The 25,373-nt window shown below is 36.3% G+C and overlaps 1 protein-coding gene and 1 long non-coding RNA gene across 5 annotated transcripts in view; one reads left to right on the forward strand and one right to left on the reverse strand.

The window, feature by feature from the left end:
* Positions 1 to 2,527: 2,527 nt before the first annotated feature.
* On the reverse strand, positions 2,528 to 25,300 carry LOC117668482 (uncharacterized). Its single transcript, XR_004592300.1, has 3 exons — positions 25,219 to 25,300; positions 16,736 to 16,840; positions 2,528 to 2,564 (listed from the first exon to the last, which is right to left on the reverse strand). It is a non-coding gene; the product is annotated as an uncharacterized LOC117668482 (long non-coding RNA).
* Positions 11,486 to 25,373, forward strand: part of CNBD1 (cyclic nucleotide binding domain containing 1) — a 143,282-nt gene continuing 129,394 nt past the window's right edge. For 3 of the 4 annotated variants that reach the window (XM_034422385.2, XM_060681691.2, XM_034422386.2), the window contains exons 1-2: positions 11,486 to 11,538; positions 19,421 to 19,484. In XM_034422385.2, coding sequence (XP_034278276.1) covers positions 11,529 to 11,538; positions 19,421 to 19,484 — 74 coding nt within the window. In that variant the 5' untranslated portion in view covers positions 11,486 to 11,528. The remainder of the gene's footprint in view (positions 11,539 to 19,420; positions 19,485 to 25,373) is intronic. The other variant, XM_087890772.1, reaches the window with a different exon arrangement.

A 25,373-nucleotide genomic window follows, 5' to 3' on the forward strand; every position in this document is an offset into this window, starting at 1 on the left:
TTCAAACCTTATCATGGAAATATGTGTAATATGTTTTTGCATCTCCTAAATGTATTTTCCAGAGTTTTTGTTGTCTACTTTCAGCTATTGCTTTATTTTTGCAATGCATGCATAGTAAAAATTGTAACTATTCACTTTTTAAAATGCAAAATATAAAGGGCTTAAATAAATATTTAAGATGCTGTCCTTGAAGCCAGACTTTAATAAGATTTCATTAATTTAGTACATGCAAGTCTCTTAAGCTTCAGTAGACATCAACCAAGTTATGGTTTCTGTGTTTCCCTGGAGAACAGAGAATGATTCTATATTTATGAGCAATTACAAAATGCATGTTACCAGAATATTGGGCGATGAAGGATGGGAGGAGAAAATAATTCAAAAGTTTCTTATATGGTAGAGTTAGAATACTGAACATGTTTACCTATAAATACTTATCTTATTATATTCAAAAGGTCTTACTTTCTAGTTATTGTGTATAGGATAGCAACTTTGATGCATTTAAAAACTATGACTGACAGAAGGCTAAAACAGCAGAAGAATCATATTATATACACATTTTTCAGACCATTAAAAAGAAATACAATCTGATCTATTTTAGCATTTGCTGCTACATTAATTGATAAGGCAGCCTTCAGAGAGTTTCTTGACAAATGCTTGCCCATGTTTTACCATGCAAATCCCCAAGAAAGAGAATCCTGATCTAAAATCTAATTAGGCACAGGGATTTGACAGGCACAAGGGGGAGTGTTAGAAAGCTCAGATTAAGACAAACTAAGACAATTCAAATTGCTTTTTCTTAAATTATTAATCTTGTCTCCAGCTCTTCTTCCCTCTTCCTTTTTCCCCCACATTCCTCTTCTTTGTCCATAAGAATTTTATAAATTTAGCTAAGCCTGCAGATGGAGCACTTTTTCAATAATACATCTGGAAAATATAGTAAATTATTTTTAATAATTTCCTAAATGCAAATGAGTATCTTTCTGTGCCAAATCTCACCCCTAAATTATTTCTTACAATAAAAGCTTGTAAACTGAAAGCAAAACAATAAATCTACTCTGAAAAGTTATATGTAACACAGATTTTCAGCAGTGTCAAAAGTCCAGTAATGTTGGTTTATTAAAATTTTAATTGGAGTGCCAAGGTGTGACTACAGATAAGCAATAGGACTGTACAGTTTTCAGAATTTTTGCAATTCATAAACAATATACTTCCACCCCAAAATTGCTTTCAACACCTCGTGTAATTGTAATGCTTTCAATGCAGAAGTCCCAATTTCTTCTCTTAAATTCATGAGCTAAAAGCTCATTTTGTCTTTTCATTATCCATTTACTTCACTGTAATGAATGTTCATTAACCTTTAGGGCACGATTACTCCACAAGGTAATTTTCTAATGGAAAGAGCTAAAATGCAGATGGCAATAGGTTTTTTTGCCACAATAGATTTGCCTTGAAGCCCCTTTGGTAGAACAGAAAATTGTATATAATGATAGTGCTGCACTTGGAACTGGACAGGTCATTTATAAATGAGTTCCCTCAATCTATTCAATAAAAAAGTATTAAAAGTCTCAACTCTGGGATTTTTAGAGACAATTGAGAGTACCAAAAGTTCAGCTTTCCTTGATACTCTTCTACTCATGGATAGAAACCCCTGGTAGGATGAACTGGAAATAAGCACAGCTGCTAAAAAGTCTGATTTGAGGGGGAAATCATTTCTCCAATGCACAGTTTTCCAAATCCAAATCCATATATTGTGTCCCTTCTTTCACATCATATAGTAAATTGCAAAGTGGATCAAATTAATCAAGGGTTACTTCAGTCTGATCTTTGTTGCTAGATCTCTTTCTATAATGAACATTTGCAATCTCCTGTCAACGTTATAGAAACTCCAGAAAGCTAAACCAGAGAAACAGAGCAGTCTTTTCCAACCTGATGCCTCTAGAAGCATTGGACTTTGGATCCCATATTTCTTGACAAGAAAATATATTTTTGGGTATGCAATCAGAAATGATGGTGGTAGAAAGCCAGCATCCCTGGAGAACTCCAGATTGGGTAAAATCAGGGGTGCTATTCAGCAGGTTCTGACAGGTTCTGGAGAACCGGCAATGGAAATTTTGAGTATTTCAGAGAACTGGCAAATACCACCTCTGGCTGGTCACAGAGTGGGGTGGGAATGGAGATTTTGCAGTATCCTTCCTATGCCACGCTCACCAAGCCACGCTCACAGAACCGGTAGTAAAAAAAAATTGAATTCCACCACTGGGTAAGATGCTTTAATTTATTTATCAGGCACATATCTGAAAAACACAATTTATAAAATGCACTCTTTCATTTTAAGAAATGTTTTAAATAAGATGAGGTTAAAACCAGATAAGGAGTAAAATATATATAGCAAGACAGAGTAATCAAGTATACAAAACAAATTACTTTAAGGGTTCTTCTTAGCATGTAGAACAAGCTCATAATTACAGCCACAGGTAAATCTAAGGTTGTTTTCTCATTATCTTGGTTAATCATTCCTTCTCCTTTTGAAGCTCCTTCTCTTCAGATTGCTAAAGTTAAAGAAACTAAAGGAAGATGCAATCTTAAAGTATTTAAAATCAGTTCTGAAGATCAGAAGTTTATGTTAATTTCATTTTAAAATAGATTACAGAAGAGCACTTAAAATGTTAGAACACCTCAGCCTCTGCTTGCTTATTCGCTTACTACATAACCACTGCTTTTTCTTCAGATCTGAATAGTTATTGCATATCTACAATAACCAGGATGGAAATGCTTAAAGTAATAATAATTCTCCCCAAATCAGTATTGAATGGAGAAGCTGCTAACAGATCCAGAAATTCCATATTCCATTTCTGGTGTCTCCAGACAGAACTAGAATGCCTGAAATTCTGGAAAGTTGCTATAGATAGTTTGAAGTATGAACATTTTGACTATGTACAAGACATTGGTCCTCTATTCATATTTCAGTCACATAGAAAGCTTTTTTTAAAAAATGTGATAGAGAAAGAGGGGAAATAGAGTAAATCTTTAACTATACCCAAGTGTTCCTTTGTAATCATCAAGTCATGAAGCACTGTAGAGTCAGTGTCATTAATTCATATCTTCTGCTTAACATGTTTCTGACTGAAACAGTGAAAAGAAGACTTGCCATGGTAAAGAACATTGCCACATTGCCTGCAGATCCAATCTTTATCAAGCAACTGCACAAGTTGCATTCAAACTCTCCCTTCCTCCCTCATCTTCCATTTACCCTTCAATTCTCTGTTATGTGGTCTAGTGCAGGGGTCTCCAACCTTGGCAACTTTAAGCCTGGCGGACTTCACTCTCAGAATTCTCCAGCCAGCTTTGAGGAATTCCAACCAGCTTTGCTGGCTGGGGAATTCTGGGAGTTGAAGTCCACCAGGCTTAAAGTTGCCAAGGTTGGAGATCCCTGGTCTAGTAAACAATATAATTGATGTAAATAGGTATTGGTTGAGTGGATAAGAGAGGAAGTTTGGGGAAAGAAGTTATGATCATAACAATTTAGTTATCTATTGCATTAATGGTGTAAAAGACAAGCATGCCTTTTCTAGATGGTAGCAGATCAATCTGAGGCATTTTGTGCAAGAACTAATTAGAGAGTTTACGCAATTAAAGAACCAAATAGCTCTGCCTTTTCATCAGCTTCTGACATTCACTTCCCTAGCCAATGCAAACAAATATTCTACACATCAACTGCCTTTGGGGAAAAGTGTCAAGGTTGCTAAGCAACCTGTGTGATGATGACTGGAGAATGGCTTGGAGTGATTACTGCTGTTGACCCCCACACTAGTGAAGGCACACATGGGACCCAAAAGGATAGGAGAAGATGATAACCTATATTGTAGCTCAAGTTGCCCATTATCCTAATTAAACAAGTGTTAGGAATGAAGCTAATAAGACATAAATTATATATTCCTAGAGTCAAAAGAAACATTATATCAACTTTGAAAAGAATGGCCAAATTTCTGTTGACTTGGAAGGCAGCAGTAGGCACAAGTCTAGAATTTAAATTCCACAGAATAGATCCTTTTGGAAACTTTTAAATGTTGTTCACCAGCAAACATTAGTAAACATGAACTTCTCTGTTCATTTTTGACTGTAATGAAGAAATTAAACTGGACATATTGTGTCAGTGAGACTTCTGGGAAGCCAGTTTCTAAATATTAAGTTCCTGTTTAGAAAATTTAGACTTATTGCACAAAATTGCACAATTAAAACCATTGTCCTTATTAAAATGAAATGTTTTTATGAAGGTAAGGCAGATGATAGCAAATATAATCTTGTGCCCTATTGAAACACTGGTCTAGTTCTAGTCATATCACGCCTATATCTGCCACTGACAATTGGTCTGATGTGGCTTAGTATTAAATTTTCATTTTAGATTTAAGATATATGCATGAAAGAAGTTCATGCATGCCTCTTAACTTTCCACCATCCTCAATATTTTTAACCAAATTCACAAATATTTACTATCTTGAAGAAATCTGAGAATTGATCTGCCTTTTAAACCACACCTTTTTCGTTTTTAAAATATTTTAGTTGACATACTGCAAATAGTCTTTGCATCTGGATATGCATTTGCAGTATACAGCATTTCCTTTCTCTGTTCGCCTAAATCATAGTACAACAGTATCCCTTGTAACTTTAAAGTCTTTGTGATTATATGTGTATGTGTATGTGTATGAAACTATACCAAGACAGTACACATCTATTATTACATACCTTGTATATGTACAGTTATTAAATGAACTCATCACTGTTGCCTACAGTATTAAATGAACTCATCACTCACAGATTATAAAATTGCTCAGTCTGTGAGCATGGCTACTGTCTTAACTGGTAACAGTATAGCATATTGAAGAAATCATAGTTAAAATCAAACATGGCTTAGAACAGCTTCCAAAAGTCTAATTTCACAGTCATGGGTGAAATAGTAGAATGATGTATAGGATATTAGATGGCCTCCAAAAGGGAATATATGGCTATATGTTGTGGATTTTGTCTCTGCTTTTACTGAATGAATGCAATTATCTTTGACTATTGAACATTTTGAAAGCAGGATTTCTTATGACTCCTTCCTCCCCTCTTTCTAACCTTGCCTTTCAGAAGACAACTGCTTTAAACTGCACAATTCTGTTATCTCTTTCATAGACTTTCAAACGGTTGCAAGTAGATTAAACCTCCTTGGTTTAATCTTTCTATTTTTCCTCAACATTTCTTCCATCATTTTTAAAAATGGCAAATGACCATTATGGAGGAAAAAATAAAGTAAATAATGGAAGTAACAGCATTATTAAGCCGCTTTATTAATAATGAAGAAAGTGTCTTTGTATGTGTGTGCAATCAGCTTGGACTGATGGAAATCCAAGGTGGTTTAAATTTCCAAAGAGCATATATTTTACAAGGAAAAAAAAAAAGAACTCTGAGGCAGAGAATCTGTTCTTTTCTTCAGCAGAAATTACTAATTAACTCAAAGCCCTCAAGTGTGAGGAAATATGGCAGATTGCAAGGAAGCATATTCCAAACAGAATTTCAGGGAGAAAAACGGTTAGATCTTAATGTTCCTCAGTGCTTACTTCCAAATGTTCTCAAAGTATTGAGGGTGAGGAGAAGAAAGAGGAGAAGAAAGAAGGAAATTACATTTATTTATTTATTTATTTATTTATTTATTTATTTGTTTGTTTATTTATTTATTTATTTATTTATTGGTTCGATTTATATGCCACCCTTCTCCGGAGACTCAGGGCGGCTTACAATGCGTTAAGCAATAGCCTTCATACTTTTGTATATACCTGCTTAGTAAGGCTTTCGGCCCCCCCTAAGGGGTGTTCTTTTTATACAAAGTTAGCTTATTGCCCCCACAATCCGGGTCCTCATTTTACCTACCTCGGAAGGATGGAAGGCTGCGTCAACCTTGAGCCTGGTGAGATTTGAACTTGCAGTAATTGCAGGCAGCTGGCAGCTAAGTGCTACTTAACAGCACTTTAGTCCACTGCGCCACCAAGGCTCCTTTATGACCCTCATAGCATTCATTATTCCATTTCCAAGGTAATGGGGCAGGATACTTCATATCCTTTAAAGTTATTCTCCTGGCACATTTTCCCAGGACAACTAAAAAAAGAAGAACACTGCAAGATGTTAGTAGCAGTGGGACAGTCCCTTTAGAAATGGAAGACAGGTTTTTTTTTTTTAATTGTTTGATTTATATCCTGCCTTCCTTCTCAAGCTGAAAGTGGCTTACATAGAACATTTTCCTCCATATTTTACTCATAGCACCAAACTGGTTAGGGAAGATGGGCTGAGAATGAGTTTTCATGGTTGAGGGTGTTTACTGAACCCCTTAACCATTATAACTTAGACTTAGACTTAGATAACTTTATTGTCATTTTGAATGTACACTAATCAGCATACAGTACATTAAAATAAAATTTCATTGAATACAGCTCTCAAAGGGTCTCCATCTCTAATATACACTACATAAATATGACAAAATAAATAAATACAAAATTATGCATATACCCACATATATGACACAGAGAAACAACACAGTCTAGTTCAGATGTATACATGTATACATGGCGAAAAAAAAAGAATCTTGCGGGTTCACCAGATGGATGGCAAAAAGAAGGGGATTTCACCACCATGTGTGGAATTTGAGGGGGGGCAACCAATTCAGAGCTATAGTAGTGCAGTGGTTAGAATGCAGTACTGCAGGATAACACTGTCCACAGCCAGGAGTTTGATTTTGATGGGGTTCAAGGTTGATTCAGCCTTCTATCATTCCAAGTAAAATGAGGACCCAGATTTTGGGGGCAATATGCTAGCATTGTAAATCATTCAGAATGCTATAAAGCAGTGGTCCCCAATCTTTTGGGCACCAGGGACTGGTTCCATTGAGAAAGGTTTTTCTGCAGACCAGAAGGGGTGCAGTTTTACATGCTGCCTGCATCCTGCAGATGGGACTTCATTTGTTTGCATGGATTGGCTGCTGGCATGCTGCGGACTGTGTTCTGCCCCAGCTACGGACCCTGAAGAACGCAAATTTACTAATTAAAGACTACTAATGAGCTTTCTTAGTAGTTGTTCGAACACAGGTACAATAAATCAGTCTTTTCTGAACAAGGACTGTTAATTTAACTTCATTAACAGCTGACAAGAATTCAAAGAATAATAACTCGGTTCTGAGGCGCAGTATTTCAGATAACCATAATCTTACTGTGGTTGGCAGAATGCCTAGAAGCAATTTGCAGGAAAACTGATAAGAGAGAAACAAGAGCCAAATCAAACGTTTTCTGGAATCAAGACACAAAGGAATTTGAACAAAGTTGTTTCCTGCAAATTGCATCAGTCGTCATCCTTCCTTAAATAGGCTAGGGGAGTGGCCAATTAGCACCAAGCCTTACTCTCAAGGAGACCTCCTCCTGAGGAGCCACTCCTGCCTTTTCGCAGCTCTGCGTGCTCATGCATTGAAAACAGGCTCCTCCTCTTCTTCCTCTTCACTTATGGGAGCTTCTGGAGGTTCTGAAGGCTCTGGCTGAATCCCCGCCTCTGGCACCACATCTTCTCCAGCCTCTTCATTGTCCGACTCGAGTGCCAACTGCACAGGCTGCTGGTGCAGCACCACACCAGCCTCCTTGCTGTTGGAATCAGCTACTAACTGCACAGGCCGCTGACGGGCCATAACAGACTGCGGGTAGGGGACTTCTATTGTACAGCACTATGGAGAAGTATAAAAGTCTATGTACTGTTGCTATTGCTTTTAAAAGTATATGGTTGATGAACCAACAAAATGGTTGCGAAGATTGACATTTCCCCAAAATATTAATGTAACAGAAAGAGACTAGGTAAACATACAAAACCACTGACTACCAATCCACAAGAATCTTTCTGAGAGTCAAAGGCATTCCTGAAAATAAATACAATATTAAAAATGAATGATTTATTCGAAACTTGTCAGCTTCCTAATGGTCTATCCCTTTACTGATATTAATGTTTATATTATTAAAAGAATTTAAAAAACCAGATGGTGAATAATGCTTGGCATTGTAGTTTTTCTGTGAAAATTGATTCTGCTGATTAGGATGGTCCCATCCATTTCACCTTGGGAGTGCCAATGTGGTGAAAAAATCCTCACTACTTGATCACGGTGAGAGCCATTTTATGAAATTAGTGTTGCACAAATTGAAAACAAGTATTGGTTTGGTTAGGACAAATGTTGAGATGGGAAAAAAGTCATGTAAGTCATTTTGTGAGAACTTTTAATACTTTGAAGAGAGGCAGCAACTTTTTAAGCATTTAAACATTTTATCAGTTGAAAGCAGTTTTAACAATAGCTGGAAATACAACAATAATATAATCTTGTTTAGATTAATTTATAATAGATTATATTTTTCTAAATTTATGATATGAATTCAAACTATTTTAGGTTTCCATCAGTTTTTGTCACTTTACTTAAAGGGTGTAGAATACTTGCTGACTATATACCCTGCAGATTTTTTTAGTATTAGAGGTGGATGTTTGGAATACTTATCTTTTTCTCCCCCTCACCTAAAGTTTCTGGCAGATTTTAAATTCTTCCCAGAAATGGTATTATGATCCAAATTATCAGTTTTGTAAATAGGATGATTTATTTTCTTGGGGTCTATGAAATCCCACTGATTTTTTAAGAATTCTATGAACCAGTGATTTCTAACCCAGTGCCTTCAAGACATTTTTGGCTTCAACTCATAATGCTGTGTGAATGGTAGTTTTAATGAAATACAACTAGAAAGCATCAGTTTGAAGAAGGCTGTTTTAAACAGAAATAAACTTGACATGCTTTTACTGTGGGCCAAATCGTATGTTGCTAACATGCACTTCCGAAATAAATCTCATAATTTCTGATTTAAAAATTATTCTTCCATAGCTTTTATCTTTGTGCTCTTCTGCTTACTATCATTCATAAAATTCAAAGGAAACAATTATTTCATTTATCCATCACTCTATGAGAATTTATTTATGCCCCTTTGCTTTCAGTGGGTTACTAAAAACATCTGAAAGGCAGTTATAGAATTAAAGCCACAAAATATATTTTAATAGCAAACAATTCATGCATGGAACCAACAGTAAAGTTTTATGGCTACGGAAACTGAATTTCATCTTCATCAGATAATATTCTGATTATTTATCTGAGAATAAGAAAAATATAACTTTTATTTGATGCACGTATTTTTCTTGCAAGAGTTCCATAAATCATATTATCAACAAAAAAGTGAATTACAGGAGATTAGCTGCAAGCCAAAGCATTTTTCAAGAGGTGATCATTTAATTGTCACCATATGAATTACTTGAAGGACACTTTTTACTAGGTAATAATTAAGATGAAAGGAGGAATAGCCACAAATTATTTGAGGTGAAAGGGAGTAGCAATTACTGACACAAAAAAGTTCTTTCTTGCCTATTAAATACTTAGAATATTTTATTTAACAATGTGAAATTTTACAATGTTTCTCAGGAAATTACACCTTGATGGGCTCAGTAATATCAGTGACCCTTTAAGAAAAGAGAAAAAGGGATTAGCTAAAAACCATACATTTATCTTGTGATTTATCTCTGTTGTTTCAGTGAGCTAATTCCATTTGAAAGGCATGATTATCGCTTGAAAAGCAATAAGGAATGATTTTCATGCATCTGTGGTTAGTTCTGGGGTTCTACTAGAGAGCTACACAGGCCCTAAAATCTGTTGGGTTGCAAGATTTTATGTCTTGGTAAAAGAATCCAAATGTTGAACTGCTGGCATATTACTATCATGGGGAACACTAGAAACATATGTTGTTTTATTTTTGTGAGAGTTTTTTGGCAAGACCTGAAAGGGCAAGAGAAAGCTTTGAATCACTGGCCAACAAGCCACCATTGATTGTCTGACTGTTCTCATTGAACCGTTGGGCAGAAAAGGAAAGTGATGATCAATTGTCAGTTGTTTATATTATGACATATGCACACTTCCTATGATCAGAATATTGTGCTATTGGGGAAAAAAAATTAAAACAGCCTAGATCAGCTTGGATGTGTTTAAACTGGAATCAGAAGTATTCTGAGGCAAACATGCTAACCATTTGGATGCCTTTCCAGATGGGAAATAAATGCTAAGTTACATCAATTAAAGGAATAGATTTAAGAAACATCCTGAGCCTGGTGGTGCAGCAGACTAAAGCACTATTATTAACATCAAGCTGTCTGCGATTACTGTAAATTCAAATCTCACCAGGCTCAAGGTTGACTCAGCCTTCCATCCTTTCTAAGGAAGGTAAAATGAGGCCCCAGATTGTGGGGGCAATAAGCTGACTTTGTATAAATATACAAAAGTATGAAAGCTATTGCTTAACACATTGTAAGCCACTCTGAGTCTCCGGAGAAGGGCGGCATATAAATCAAATTAAAAAAAAAAACAAAAAACATCCTGCTAAAATGCTATTCCAAAAAAAAGGTTGCACTTTAGTACTAATGAAAAGGAAAGCCTAGAATATGAGGTACAACTCACATAGAAATTAAAGTAAGCAGAGATTACAAGAGGATTTGTGGAGGAAGGTGGAGAATGTCATAAATTCAAGATGGTGGCCCTAATGGTAGCACTATAGTTACTCTTCTTATTGCCTCTGGCAGATGCCCTTGAACAATAAGCTATAAATAAAGACTGGACACACCAAGCAGCAATAACTAAATTGTGATATATGGTCAACAGCTTTTCATTATGTTATCTGAATATATTGAAGGTGTAAAAGCAAATGTTTTGAATTTTGTACATTAAGAATAATATTATCTGATTCCAAACATCTAATAAATTCAAGCAACAGATATTGTATTCTGTATAATCCTATGCTGCTGATTATGTGGCTTGGATTTAAGGTAAAGAATATGTATGTATGTATGTATGTATGCATGTATGTATGTATGTATGCATGTATGTATGTACGTACGTATTTAAATTTATATGGCTGGCCATCTCAAAGGTATGAGGATGGCAAGCAACCATGGTAAGCTTAGGAGCAAAACTGTGTTTTTATACTTGATTGGTGACTGGATGCTGATCATATATGTCAGGCAAGTTCATATATTTCATGACTCATTATTGTTTCATATACTGATTGAAAATCTGCAGTCTACCTTCCTGAAACTTTGCTAGCTTCATTTCCCAGCCTTTCTGAAACATATTTTGCCTTTAAATCTGATGTGTTGGCTTCAATAAATGATTTAATTATTAGATTCCATAGAGTCTGTTCTATGTAGAAAAATGTGACACTGAAAAAAACATCTTTGAAAATGAATGAGAGAATAATTATCTTCTGCATTTTGACATCCATATTCTGCACCGTTAATAAGACTAGGGACTATACTTCAGATGATTATGCCTTCATTTTCTCTTTTATGACTTCATCCATAAGTATTTCAAAATTCTTAGAATTTCAGCTAAGATTCTACTAGGATTAGAAAAACAGCATCACAGTTTTTTATTTCTACAGATCTACAAAATGCTGACTGGTATGTTATAGCACTTTGAGATTTATAGAGTTTTACTCAAAATGCACTTATTATTTTCTTAAAGATTATTCAAAAGATACATTGAGATCAGATAACTCTAACATCATTGATTGTTTTTGTATTATCTTTAGCTTAGGAAATAGCAAAGCTATTATTCAATGCATTCAAATAAATAATTTGTTCAATTTGTGGCCTGCCAAGCAACTCCAATCCATTAGCCATACTGGGATCTATACTTTTAGGCAAATAGGCATGTATGAAAATCTGAAGCCATATGATGGACCCTCTCAAAAAAGAACTGCCATAGCTAACCACAACTTATCAATTTAGCAAGCAGAAATATTTTCATATAAAGCCTTCACTGTTTACCTTTTCTAAGTAAATTTCTTTATGGAGACCTAGAAATATTCTTGGAAATTTATATTTTGCTTGCGCCTCTGCTTTGCTATGTATTATTCTAAATTGCTTTGTAAATTAATTAAAAGATCTATTGGCTTATCCTTATGTCCCATAACTTGTGAAGATGTCTCAATAGCTGTTTCTTCAAGGTCACATCCTCATGATATGGCCTATGGTTCATCCTTACTTCATAGTGGAAGTGCCTTACATTCATACATAATGCTTCTATTTTTTTCCCTTTTCCCAAGACTACTAGCAGAACGATGTGGAATTGGCAGGCAATAAATTTAATCAACCAATCAATCTATGTCACTTCACTGACAATATTCATGATGGTACAGTTGGAAATTGGGATCTGCCCAGCAAAATTTAGCTACTTCTCCTGGAAGGGGAGCGATGGCTCAGTGGATAAGACTCTGACCTTGTCGATCAGAAAGGTTGGCAGTTCGGCGGTTCAAATCCTTAGCGCCACGTAACGGAGTGAGCTCCCGTTACTTGCCCCAGCTTCTGCCAACCTAGCAGTTCGAAAACATGTAAAAATGCAAGTAGAAAAATAGGGACCACCATTGGTGGGAAGGTAACAGTGTTCTGTGCACCTTTGGCATTTAGTCATGCCATCCACATGACCAGGGAGATGTCTTTGGACAGCACTGGCTCTTTGGCTTTGAAACGGAGATGAGCACCACCCTCTACAACTGGCACATATGTGCGAGGGGAACCTTTACCTTTATCTTTTACCTGGAAGGATGTGTCTTTCCTTCCTGTCACCAGGCACTGCTTTTAACTTGGGCTTGAAATGCAGAATAGACCCTGTACCTGCTTCCAGAATTGCATCTTCAGTTCTCACCAGTGCTTTGCAGGGTCCTTGTAGATAGCACTTTTGCAAAAGTGCTAGACCACAATGTTAAACATGGGTTTAGTAGTCTTCTAAAAGGGTTCTATATTTGTTTTTAAAAAAAACAGTACAAGCACTTCAGAACAGTGCAGGTTCAAAAGGCCAATTGAACTGGAAAAGAAAGCTCAGCTCTGCCAGTTACATGCTTCTGTTCCAAAGGAATTGCATTTGAGTTCTCAGTTGCTTCTGTCAAAAAGTAGTTTCTTGTCACTATCCCTAAGGCGCTTTTTCAAGAGGCAACTGGACTTTCTGTTTTTTTTTGAAGACATTTCGCTTCTTATCCAAGAAGCTTCTTCAGCTCCAACTGGATGGTGGGAAATTGAAGGATTTATACTCCTTGCAGACAACTGTTCATTTGCATTCTTTTAGTGAGTTGTTAAGACCACCTGGAGATTTATTTGTGTCATCAGGGTCACCTGCGTGGTGCAAATGGGTGTGGAACTATACAGGTAGTCCTCAACTTATGATCATAATCAAGCCCATATGTTGCTAAATAAGACATTTGTTAATTGAGTTTTGACCCATTTTATGACTTTCCTTGCCATATTTGTTAAGCGAATCACTGCAGTTATCAAGTTAGTAACATGGTTGTTAAGTGAATCTGGCTTTCCCATTGATTTTGCTTGTCAAAAGGTTGCAAAAGGTGATTACATACCCTTGAGACACAGCCAGTGGTGGGTTTCAAATTTTTTTACTACCAGTTCTCCAGGTGTGGCTTGGTGGGTGTGGCATGGCTTGGTGGGCGTAGGTTGGTGGGTGTGGCAGGGGAAAATCTCCATTTCCACCCCACTCCAGGGGAAGGTTACTGCAAAATCCCCATTTCCTCCCGATCTGTTGGGACTTGGGAGGCAGAGAATAGATGGGGGTGGAGGCAGTCAGAATTTTAACTACCGGTTCTCTGAACTACTCAAAATTTCCGCTACCGGTTCTCCAGAACTGGTCAGAACCTGCTGAAACCCACCTCTGGACACAGCAACAGTTGCCAAGCATCTGAATTTTGATCACAAGATCATGGGGCTGCTAGAAAGGTCCTAAGTGTGAAAAATGTTTATAAAGTCACTTTTTTCAGTGCCGTTGTAACTTTGAACAATCACTAAAGGAACTGTTGTAAGTCAAGGATTACTTGTAATCCATAAAACCACTAATACTACCAATCTAACTTTTTAGAAGCCTTTAATAGGCTTTAACACAGCTGTTTAATTCTGTTTTTTTTATGTACATATAAATAGTTGCATACAGTATATAAAACTTCAAATGAAGTTGGCAGATCAACTTTTGCTAATCATGAATTTGTCCATGGTCATTTTGATATACTGTGGACATGGACATCCTTTTGAAAGTATCAACATAGATTTTGAATATCTTTTTATATTGGCATTACATAGTTCTTTAGTTTTTGTAAATTAGCCTTCCTATGTCATCAAGCCTAGCTAGAAGTGATAGGAATTGTCCGACACATTTGAACACTGCCAGAGAAATAGAGACAGTTACAGCATATGTATGTATAAATAGTGGTATTTTAAGAAAATGATTCATACTGTAGGTATTAAACCAATGTTGAAACAGGTACGTATTTAGGATTTCTATATGGGAATTTGTTGCATTTCCCATTCATTTTTTTAGTTCATTATAAGATTATTTTTACTGTTTGGAAAATTTGCTCATCATCCTTAGGATATGATTTGGGAGGGAGATGATTCACTGACAATTGTGGATAATTTATAGACTCTTTGGGCTACTCAGGGTTTAGCTCTAATAGTGTCCATTGGCAAGCATAGTATTTACTTATACTCTGAACAGACACTCAGTGGACTCAGTAAACAGCCAATTTTTGTTAAAAGTGAACTGGGCAATCATCAAATGCATATTTTGTTTAGAAAAGCCCTATGAAAACATAAAATCTATGATGAAATGCTGATAACTTTCCATCTGTCAACCCAGAGCTGCTAAGAAGGATTAGACTATAAAACTAATCTACTGGAATGAAAATGAATTTAATTTGTTCCTAGTGATGAATTGTGAATGCGAACAGGAAATGTTAGTTTTAACATTAGCAACCTGCCCCCACCAAAATAATTTTGCAATTACATATTTTGTACAAGAATTCTTGACAGTGCAGGAAGAAAGGGTGAAGTTCTTTCAGTATGTCTTCTTCCTATTTTTTTTTTTTTAAATGTGTGTTTGCACCTTCAGTGACGCATTGCTGGCAATCATTCTGTATCATTTATAGACTGAATTATTTTTGGCAATAATTTGAGGCAGCCAAATGTGTTGCAAAAATCCAAAGGCTATGCAAGTATTGCTTCATTAAGATGCCTGCTGTGTGCCTAGAGCACCTGAGGCAATTAAGCATCTGCGCCAATTTAGTTTTCCATGCTTTCCAAAACTTTTCTTTCAACATGACACATTCCCTCCCCCCCCTTTCTTTGGACACAGAAGCATTCAGTTATTCATCTTCAGGTCCTGTATCCACAATAATGTTCTGTTCACAGTACAGAGGAATCCAAATGGATCTTTGCAAACTGAGTGTAACACTGAGAGGTAGACTATATTGTTTCCAAAAGACTATTTTGTTTATCCATGTGCAACACCTCTATTTCCAAACTGCATATGTCAGTGTTTCTCAGCCTTGGTAGCTTGAAGATGGGTGGACTTCAATTCCCAGAATTCCCCAGCCAGCAGCGCTGGCTAGGGGATTCTGGGAGTTGAAGTCCACCCATCTTCAAGCTACCAAGGTTGAGAAACACTAGCATATGTTGTCAAAAATAAAAACATCCAGAACCTTGAATGTCAGTGCTACTCAAATATGTATTATGAACATCTCTATGTGTCATAGGAAAATGTTTATAATTGAATGAATATATTGTTTTGTGACAAAAATATAATCCCTGGGAATGATCAGTGATCTTTCACATGAACTCATGGAGTGAGAAAATAGTTTACATTTTTAGAAAGCTCTAATTATGACAGTTCAATTTGTATATGTTTCAAAGTTCAATTTGTTTATATATGGAATTTCAGATGTGAAAAAGGTGAATGGGTTTGATCAGCCATAGTGTTTCTTGACCCTTGCCGCTGTTGTGAAAAAAATGCTCACTTAAATAAGAAATAAGAGTAATTGGAGACAAATGCAACAGAGGTGGGTTTCAGCAGGTTCTGACCAGTTCTGGAGAACCGGTAGCGGAAATTTTGAGTAGTTTGGAGAACCAGTAGTAAAAATTCGGACAGGCCCCACCCCCATCTATTCTCTGCCTTCTAGGTCCCATCCGATTGGGAGGAAATGGGGATTTTGCAGTAACCTCACCCTGGATTAGGGAGGGAATGGAGATTTTACAGTATCCTTCCCCTGCCACGCCCACCAAGCTATGCCCACCAAGCCTTGCCCACAGAACCGGTAGTAAAAAATTTTGAAATCCACCACTGAAATGCAAGTATATTTTTATTGGAATGTATGTAGTGATCACTGGCGTGCCAGACTTGCAGGAGAGAGCTGGGAGTAAAACAAGGGTACAAACTATCTATGTTGAGTAATTTACCTACATAAAGAAAGATAAAGAAATATAATAAATCCTTTCACTGGAATGTTTTTGATAAACTATTAAAATTGACTACCTTGTAAATTTTCACACTATTTGGCTTCTGTCCTTTTAGATAGTATCATCATGTTCAATAAACAATAATGTTTATTGTATCCAAGAGTTTCGGTGGCTCAGTGGTTAAAGACAGTGAGCTTGTCAGGTGGAAAGCTGACAGCCTGGGTTCAAGACCCAAGCGCTGTGCGACGGGGTGAGCTCCCATTACTTGCTGGTCATATGATCATGGAAAACTCTGGCTCCTTTGGCTAAGATTAGCACTGTCCCCTAGAATTAGACATGACTGGACAGGGGAAACCTGTACATTTACCTTTATATTGTATCTACATCCCTTCATACCATTCCATTCACATCCTGAAGGAAGGAAAGCTGTTGGTTTCTTTTGTCTGTCTCCAGTCTGATGTATGATCTATTTCTAAAGGATATAAAAATGAACAAATGAAGTAAGCCAGCCACCATACCACTTATGATTTATTACAGCTAATCTCTCTGAGTGATATTCTCTCTCAGTCGGCTTGAGTTGGTAAAGCCTTATACATATTAAAGATGGTTGGCCAACAAAATGCTTGAACATGTCATAGCTGCTCAAATCCACCAAGATCTTTTTGGCTGAACTAGATTTTCTAGATCAATTTCAATGAAATTTTAGGCCTAATTTTGGCACTGGAACTGCTTGGGATGCTCAGGTGGATTACCTCTGCTGAGAGAAAGATTGGAAAATGCCACCATTTAAGGGCTTGATACCATTGACTGGCAAGGCTGAGGATGGGAGTTAAATAATCATGATGGTGGCTGCAGCATGGGAGTAAACCCTTGCCATCATTGAAGATTTCAATGATGAATGATGCTTTAACTTTATCCCCTGGATATTCCTGCCATTGACTGATGTGGGACTGGGGACTTCCTTGGGTGTGGACCTGTTTGGTGACGATCCCAGCCTTGGAATGCCCTTTCAGACAGGATATATCTGGAGCCATCTTTATTATCTTTTTGATGCCTGGCAAATACATATTCATACTACCAAAGGTTTTTGATAATAGTGCTGCTATGATTTTTAACCTTCTGCTGCTACTTTATCTTATTCCTTATTTTGACCTGCTTATTTTATTAAATGCTTTTCTGTTGCAAACTATTGCTGTAATTTTCCTTTTTTTAAAATTGTCAATAGAATAGAATAGAATAGAATAGAATAGAATAGAATAGAATAGAATAGAATAGAATTCTTCATTGGCTAAGTGTGATTGGACACACAAGGAATTCGTCTTTGGTGCATATCAGGGGTGAAATGCTCCCGGATCGGACCAGATCGCCTGGTCTGATAGCGATCTTGGCTGGTGGGTCGGCAATCCAGTAGCGATGGTGGAGCGAAGCTCCGCCCACTCACCCGGGTGTCATTACTTCCTGGTTTTGGCGCATGTGCTTCCAAACCGGTTAAGAAGATAAATAGATTTCACTCCTGGTGTATATGCTCTCAGTGTACATAAAAGGAAAAAAGAAAAAAAATACATTCATCAAGAATCATAAGATACAACACTTAGTGATAGTCATAGGTTACTAATAAGCAATCGAATCATACCAGGAAACAAACAGAAGAATATAAATCGTAAAAATACAAGCAACATGGTTATTTATTTATTTATTTATTTATTTATTTATTTATTTATTTATTTATTTATTTATTATTTAGATTTGTATACCGCCCTTCTCCCGCCACTTTTAAAATACTTTTTAAACCACTTTAAACCACTTTTAAAATAAAAAAGTAGAGAAATATTTTATATGTGTGAATATATAGATAAATAAATAAAACATGTGGCCTTGCTTCAAAGGAATCAGCTTCTGTGTATTGGTTGTCTCTGTGCAGAAGGTATTTGGTGTGTCTGATGTGAAGAGTACAGCTGCTGCACTTGGTTGCTCGGCAGTGGGCAGGGGCTATGGGGGTTGTGCATTATTCAAAGCTTCATTGTACCTTTGAAGTTCTGCACACCCCTAATAGCTAGTACTTGCATTGCTATTAAAAAGTTCTAGATCAAATAATGTTATATGCATATTAAGTGACAAGAAAAGGATTGTTACAGAATGACATGTTCAACCATTTACTGATTCCGATAAAGAAGAATATTTGTAGCTCAGGGTTGAAATGAGGGGTGATTGATACTCTCTGAGCTTAGTTGTTTTCTTGCAGATGTTTCATTACCCAAACTAGGTAACATCATAAATGCTAATAAGGAGTGGAGTTTACTCAGTTTATATTCTAGTGAGTGTTTCTCAACCTTGGAAGCTTGAAGGTGGGTGGACTTCAACTCCCAGAATTTCCCAGCCAGCAGTGCTGGCTGGGGAATTCTGGGAGTTGAAGTCTACCCATCTTCAAGCTACCAAGGTTGAGAAACACTGTTCTAGTGGTTTATCCTGTCAGTGTTGGTGGGAGTGCTCTGGTTCTTTGATTGGATTTTTTTTTACTGTTAACTTGTTTGGCAGTTCCTTGATTGCATTATTGTTTACTTCTTGATTGTTGGTCTCATCTTAATTTTGCAGTTAATCTATGCGTGTTGATTGCTGGTAGGGAGGTGTTTTGGTCTTTTTGTTCTCTTTTTGGCTTATTAATTATCTCTGTTGCATGGTATGTAGATGGTATTTATGTCTATTTGTCTACTGATAGCCCACTTGTCAGAATGCCAAGCTTCCAGAAATTCTCTAACATTTTTGGACTTGACCTAGTTTAGGATGGTAACAGTTTCCTAGTTGAAACTATGGTTAAGTCTGTCCATATGTTAATAATTCATATTTTCCTGGCTTTTGGCCATTGCTGAATTTTACATACCTATTTACAGACCACAAGTAGCAGATTAATGTTATTATCTTTCCTGTATCTGCTAATATCTGCTAAGGTCCATGTAATTACTTATACTTTAGCTCAATTATTTCTCCTTCTTTTTAAATGTAGTTTTGTTGTAAATAATTCTTGTGTAAGCACATTTTTGCAATATCGCCGTAGATTTTCAAAAGCTGAACTATGACCAATTGGATGCATTACTCCACACTGATGGTCTTCAAAGCAAGTAAGCTATTTGAATTAGTTTTCTTGGATGCATATAAAATTTGTGAAAAGGGAATGCTTGTGGGAATGTTTGAATTTTTTTTATCAATATGTTTTTTTCAGATATACTTAGCTATAAATAAATGGAAGCATCGTAGTACTTTTTGATTCTGGTGCTCATACAACAGGATGAGTCTTGCATCAGAGTGCTCCAGCTATCCATCTTTCTGACTTTGTCTCCATATATCACCACCTGCTGATGTCACTGGGTTTTAGGCAGTTATGATAGCAATATAAAAACAGACTTTATTCATACTATTAATGTTCAGACTTTATTCATACTGTTAATGTGTTTTTCTGACTTAATCATATCTATCTATCATCTATCTATCTATCTATCTATCATCTATCTATCTATCTATCTATCTATCTATCTATCTATCATCTCTCTCTCTCTCTCTCTAAAAAATGCAGGAAACAAAAAAAAAGGAACATCCCTTTATATGGCCATGTAGTATGTTTGTATGTATGTATGTATGTATGTATGTATGTATGTGTATGTATATGTATATCACACACACACACACAGAGAGAGAGAGAGAGAGAGAGAGAGAGAGAGGGAGAGAGGGAGAGAGAGGGACAGAGACAGAGAGACAGAGACAGAGACAGAGACAGAGACATAAAAAGGGAAGTCCCCATAAGGTGATTTAATACTAGATCTAAAATGATCCACTATTCAGACATAATATCTCAGTACAGCTGGTCAAAGTTTATTTGAAGAAAGTTTTATTGTGAGTTGCTGAGAATCTTGCTTTTGATAGAACTGGGATATACAATTAAAAAAAATAATTCATCCATCTTTCAGTACTGTGCTGTGATTCTCATCTGAACTGGAATCTTATGCGGCTACTCTTTGCTAAATTAAAAAAAAAAAATCAGACATCACTCGGGCCTTGGCCAGAGACAAAACATTTTAGAATGGGTTTTTTTTTGACAATGTACCAAGAATATCACCCATATGAAGGCATCCAGAACTATTGCTTCTGGGTTGTAATGGTTTAAAACTACCTTGCCAGTTTTAAGAATTTGGCTTCATAGATTTGTAAGGCATATAACCAGGAATGGAAAAGCCTTAATATTTCCAGTTGAATCAATCAAGGCAACAGAAGCAGGACTGATGGAATTAATTTACTTATAAAGTATATATTTTATTGGTTTGATCTGACACAGGTTTCCCTCAGGCTACAAATAAAAAAACTAACAGTTAGCTTGAAACTACAAAAGTCCAAGGAGCTATTTTTTTCTTTGAACTGCTGCCACAACTAAGTTGCCAAAAACAAAACACACACACACACACACACACACACACACACACACACACACACACAGTCAGAACGGATTATGATCAGCAGAAGCATCAATTTTCTTCATATTATTATGTTGTTCTCTTATACAACAATAGTAACTGTCTATACAAATTAATACACACCTTTTTAAATTTACTAGCAAGGCATTACATGTAGCCTGTATAAATAGGGATTAAAATTTTCTTTATGAAAATTTCTTCAATAACAAGTGATTTTTACTACTTGTTATTTTTAAAAATGGAAATTATTGGTTTTCTTTTATTGGAATTATTGGAGTTATAAGCAATTACTGTCCTTATCAAAATGAAACTATGGGATATCAGTTCAGTATGGATTGCGATGCTGAGGTGTAAACACCTGTCTTAATGGAATAAGTGACCTCCTCTTCTCCTCTATTGAGTTCAGATCTTAACCCCATTCAATTCAACAAGGTTTACTGTCAAATCTGCAGGTAGTTAGAGAACTTCATCCCTAATCTCTTATGCAAAACACACACATGCAAAATGCACTTCTTGGAATCCATTAAATAACTTTATTACCATGTATGTTAATTATTACCACGTGAATCAATCATGAGACTTTTCAACTCTGCCATTTTTAAAATTTATGGTAGCATAGTGCATAGTTCTTGATTACATATGTTATCTCCTATAGTCAGCAGTCCCCAACGTTTTTAGCACCAGGGATCGGTTTTCTAGAAGACAATTCTTCCACGGTCTGAGGTGATGGTGGTGGTTTTGGTTTATCTTGTTTGCCTGCCACTCATCTCCAGCTGTGTGGCCTGGTTCCTAACAGGTCGCAGACTGATACCAGTTCATGACCCAGGGATTGGGGCCCATTGTCCTAATGTATCTGCCCAGCTTATTCAATGCAACAGGGTTAGCACATTTCTGGATATTTCAACAATGCCTATAAGGACCCCAGAAACATGTCTTCTCTGCAGTTGCATTCCCCTCTGGAACAAAGGATTCCTTGGGTGGCTTCCATTCTCCTGGTGTTTCAGAGGGTTTTGAAGCTTGGCTCTTTGAACAGTTCTTTAGCTAGGGTGATTGGAGTGCTTTCTGCATTGTATGTATGTCTATTGTTGTCTGATTTTCACATCTTTTGTTCTGTCAGAGTTTGTTGCAGCACACACAATCAGACACAATTAAATACTTCTGCAGGATTCAACTACATAAGAAACTTTTTTATATACAATACCATACAGCAGAAATCAGCATAGAAAATCAGGAACACCAAAGCAATATTCACAGAAGCAAGTAGAGAGATACAGAGGCTAATATATTGTACAGAGGCTCTCATTACAGACCAAACCAACTCATATATATAGTTCAGCAAGTCTAAGCCACGCCCAGACTCCAAACTGTCTCTTATGGTCCCATACAAAGAAATACTATGTTTCAGTTTCCAAACAGTCCTCAATGGCTGACATAGTTGCTATGCCTTTTCATTGGCTGACCTGTTACCATGTCTATTCCAGCTATGAACATACATACTTCTGACATGTTCCTTTTGTTTTTATTATTATATTGTTATCTTTCTGTGTTTTTACTTAGTGAGGTTGAATCTTGACCAGTGTACAAATTTAACCAACAAAGTAAATATCAAATATCTGATTCAAAGTTTGTGATTCAACTTATCCATAATAATTTTGATATATACAGATCTAGTCATTCTAAAAATGTGTATACCATAGGCAAGAACTTTTCATATAGAAAGAAGCTCATTTCTTTCAAGTTTGATATGGATTAAACTCAACCAAAAGTCTCAGCTGGTCTAATGCCAGTTCAGAAAGCCTTTCTCCCATGAGTAAATAACAGTGGAAGAAGAAACTTTTGTTTTCTCTGTCTTCTTGATTTTGGGTCCATAAGAAATCAAGGGAAAGGGACCACTGATTAGTTTTATGTTTACCAATTAAGCAGTGAAGCAGTTAAAAGCTAAGCAGATAACCACTTAATTAGATGCGACCCTAACCTTAAATTTAGTATGTCATTATAGCAAACCAGAAAACAAAACTTTAGTTTTTATTTGAATCTATGCTGCACCTCTGTCATCTGCACCTTTATAACTGTCTGGTTTAGTTCTGCAAGCCAATAAGACAGACACAGACTTCAGAGGATAATTAAAATTGCAGAAAAAACAATTGCTACCAACCTGACTTCCATTAGGGACCTGTATACTCCACGAGTCAAAAAGAGGGCTTTGAAAATATTTACAGACCCCTCACATCCTAGACATAAACTGTTTCAACTCCTACCCTCAACATAGAATAGGGTAGAACATTGCACACCAGAACAACTAGACACAAGAACAGTTTTTTCCCGAATGCCATCACTCTGCTAAAACAAATAATTCCCTCAACACTGTCAAACTATTTACTAAGTCTGCACTATTAAGTCAGTATTAATCTTCTCATCGTTCCCACCACCCATCTCCTTCCACTTATGGTTGTATGACTGTAATTTTGTTGCCTGTATCCTTAGGATTTATATTAATATTGTTTCCTGATTGCTTATTTGTACCCTATGACTATCATTAAGTATTTTGTACCTTATGATTCTTGATGAATGTATCTTTTCTTTTATATACACTGAGAGCGTAAGCACCAAGACAAATTCCTTGTGTGTCCAGTCACACTTGGCCAATAAAAAATTCTATTCTATTCTATTCTATTCTATTCTATTCTATTCTATTCTATTCTATTCTATTCTATTCTATTCTATTCTATTCTATTCTTCTATTGATCTATCATTGCTCAACTATTCAATTAGGGATTATCAGTGAATATATTTCTGTCCATGGATTATGGAATGAATCTTTTTTTTAGAAAAAAAACATGAAATAAGGAAAATAAAATAGTGAGCTGAATGAGATGAGCTTGAATATTCTTTTTTTGGTGTTGTAACCTTTAAATTCAGGACATTTTAAAAATATACTTATGCATAATTAAGGACAATTTTCTTCAAGATAGTACATAATTAAAGAGGAAATTTTAGTCAGGGTATACTTAGATGATGATGAAATTAGTTAAATGCATCTGAAACTGCACCTGCAGGTTTCGATATGGAAGATACAGATTTACATTTGTCTCCAATCTGGGGGAAAAATCAAAAGTTAAAATGCTCACTATGAGCACTATTACCATGCTAAATGAACTTTATAGCAGCCAGATAAATTAGCATCTTAAAAGTCCTCAGTCTGATAAACCACCTCTGACATATTTCTGAAATTGGTCTCTTTCTGTTTTAATATATAATAAAGTTATGGAATCTAAAGCAGTGGTTCGCAACCTTTTCTTCACCATGGACCCCCTTTTGTGGCCACAGATCTTGGCCACATACCTTCAAAACTTAAGATTTAAATAATTTCTTGCAACCCCCCGTGATGATGTTGTACCTCCCCCCCCCAGCATCCACGCACCACAGGTTGAGAACTATTGAGCTAAATATTAACATTTAGCCCTTGTGCTCAATTCTCTCATGTATGTATGTATGTATGTATGTATGTATGTATGTATGTATATATTATGCATGTATGTATGTATGTACCAGTACCATGTTTCCCCAAAAATAAGACTCTGTCTTATATTTTTTTGAACCCTGAAATAAGCACTTGGCCTTATTGCCATGTGCTCAAAAGCCCAATTGGGCTCATTATCAGGGGATGTCTTATTTTGGGGAAACATATGTACAGTATGCATGTATTCATTCATTTCCCTTTCTCTCTTTGCATTTTCTTTCCTGTTCAAGAACACTCTTCCACATCTTTTTGACTTGCTTTTTCTTAAGTTGCTTTGTGCTTAAATTTGATTATACATAACTTTACTCCATCTAACTTAGTTACTAAAATGTACTTATAGATGCTACCGGTAGCTATGAAATTCTGCTTTGAAATATAATGGTAAAGTAGAATAGTTTGTGTTTTCTTTAATCTCTTTGGCTCTGATGTTGAAAATATAGTTGAATTGTCTGATTATTTTTTTATATATAACCTGAAAGGAACCGTCAGAGTTGACCACATCTGGAGAGCAAGAGTGGGATGTTACAAAATCAAAACTTTGCTTGACCTTCCTAAAACAAATGATCTCTTACTGAAATTGCCATTTTAATATACCTGAAGGAAAGACATATTTTGGGAAGAATGATTGTGTTCCATCAAGTCATTTTTGACTTCTAGTTACATAGATAAGATTCCTCCATGATGACTTGTCTGTATTTTGGTCTTTCAAGTCATAAATGGTGCACACATCATCACTGCAACTGAATCTGTCTACTTTGCTGATGGTCTTCCTCTTCTTCTCTTTCCTTCCACTTACCCCAGTATTAGAGCCTTCCCCAAAGAGCCAGGTCTTTGCATAATGTGTCCAAAGCAGGGGTAGGTTCTACTTACCTTTACTACCAGTAAGGTAGCTATTCGCGTCACTTCGCTTGCGCATGCGCCTTGCTTCTGCGCATGCGCAGATCGCTTCTGATGATGTCAAGGTCAGTGGGTGGAGCCTCCTGCCAGTTTTACTACCGGTTCTATAGAACCGGTCCAAACTGAGG

Source organism: Pantherophis guttatus, chromosome 3 (assembly GCF_059756535.1).
Source record: "Pantherophis guttatus breed Tessera chromosome 3, ASM5975653v1, whole genome shotgun sequence".
Lineage (NCBI taxonomy): Eukaryota > Metazoa > Chordata > Lepidosauria > Squamata > Colubridae > Pantherophis > Pantherophis guttatus.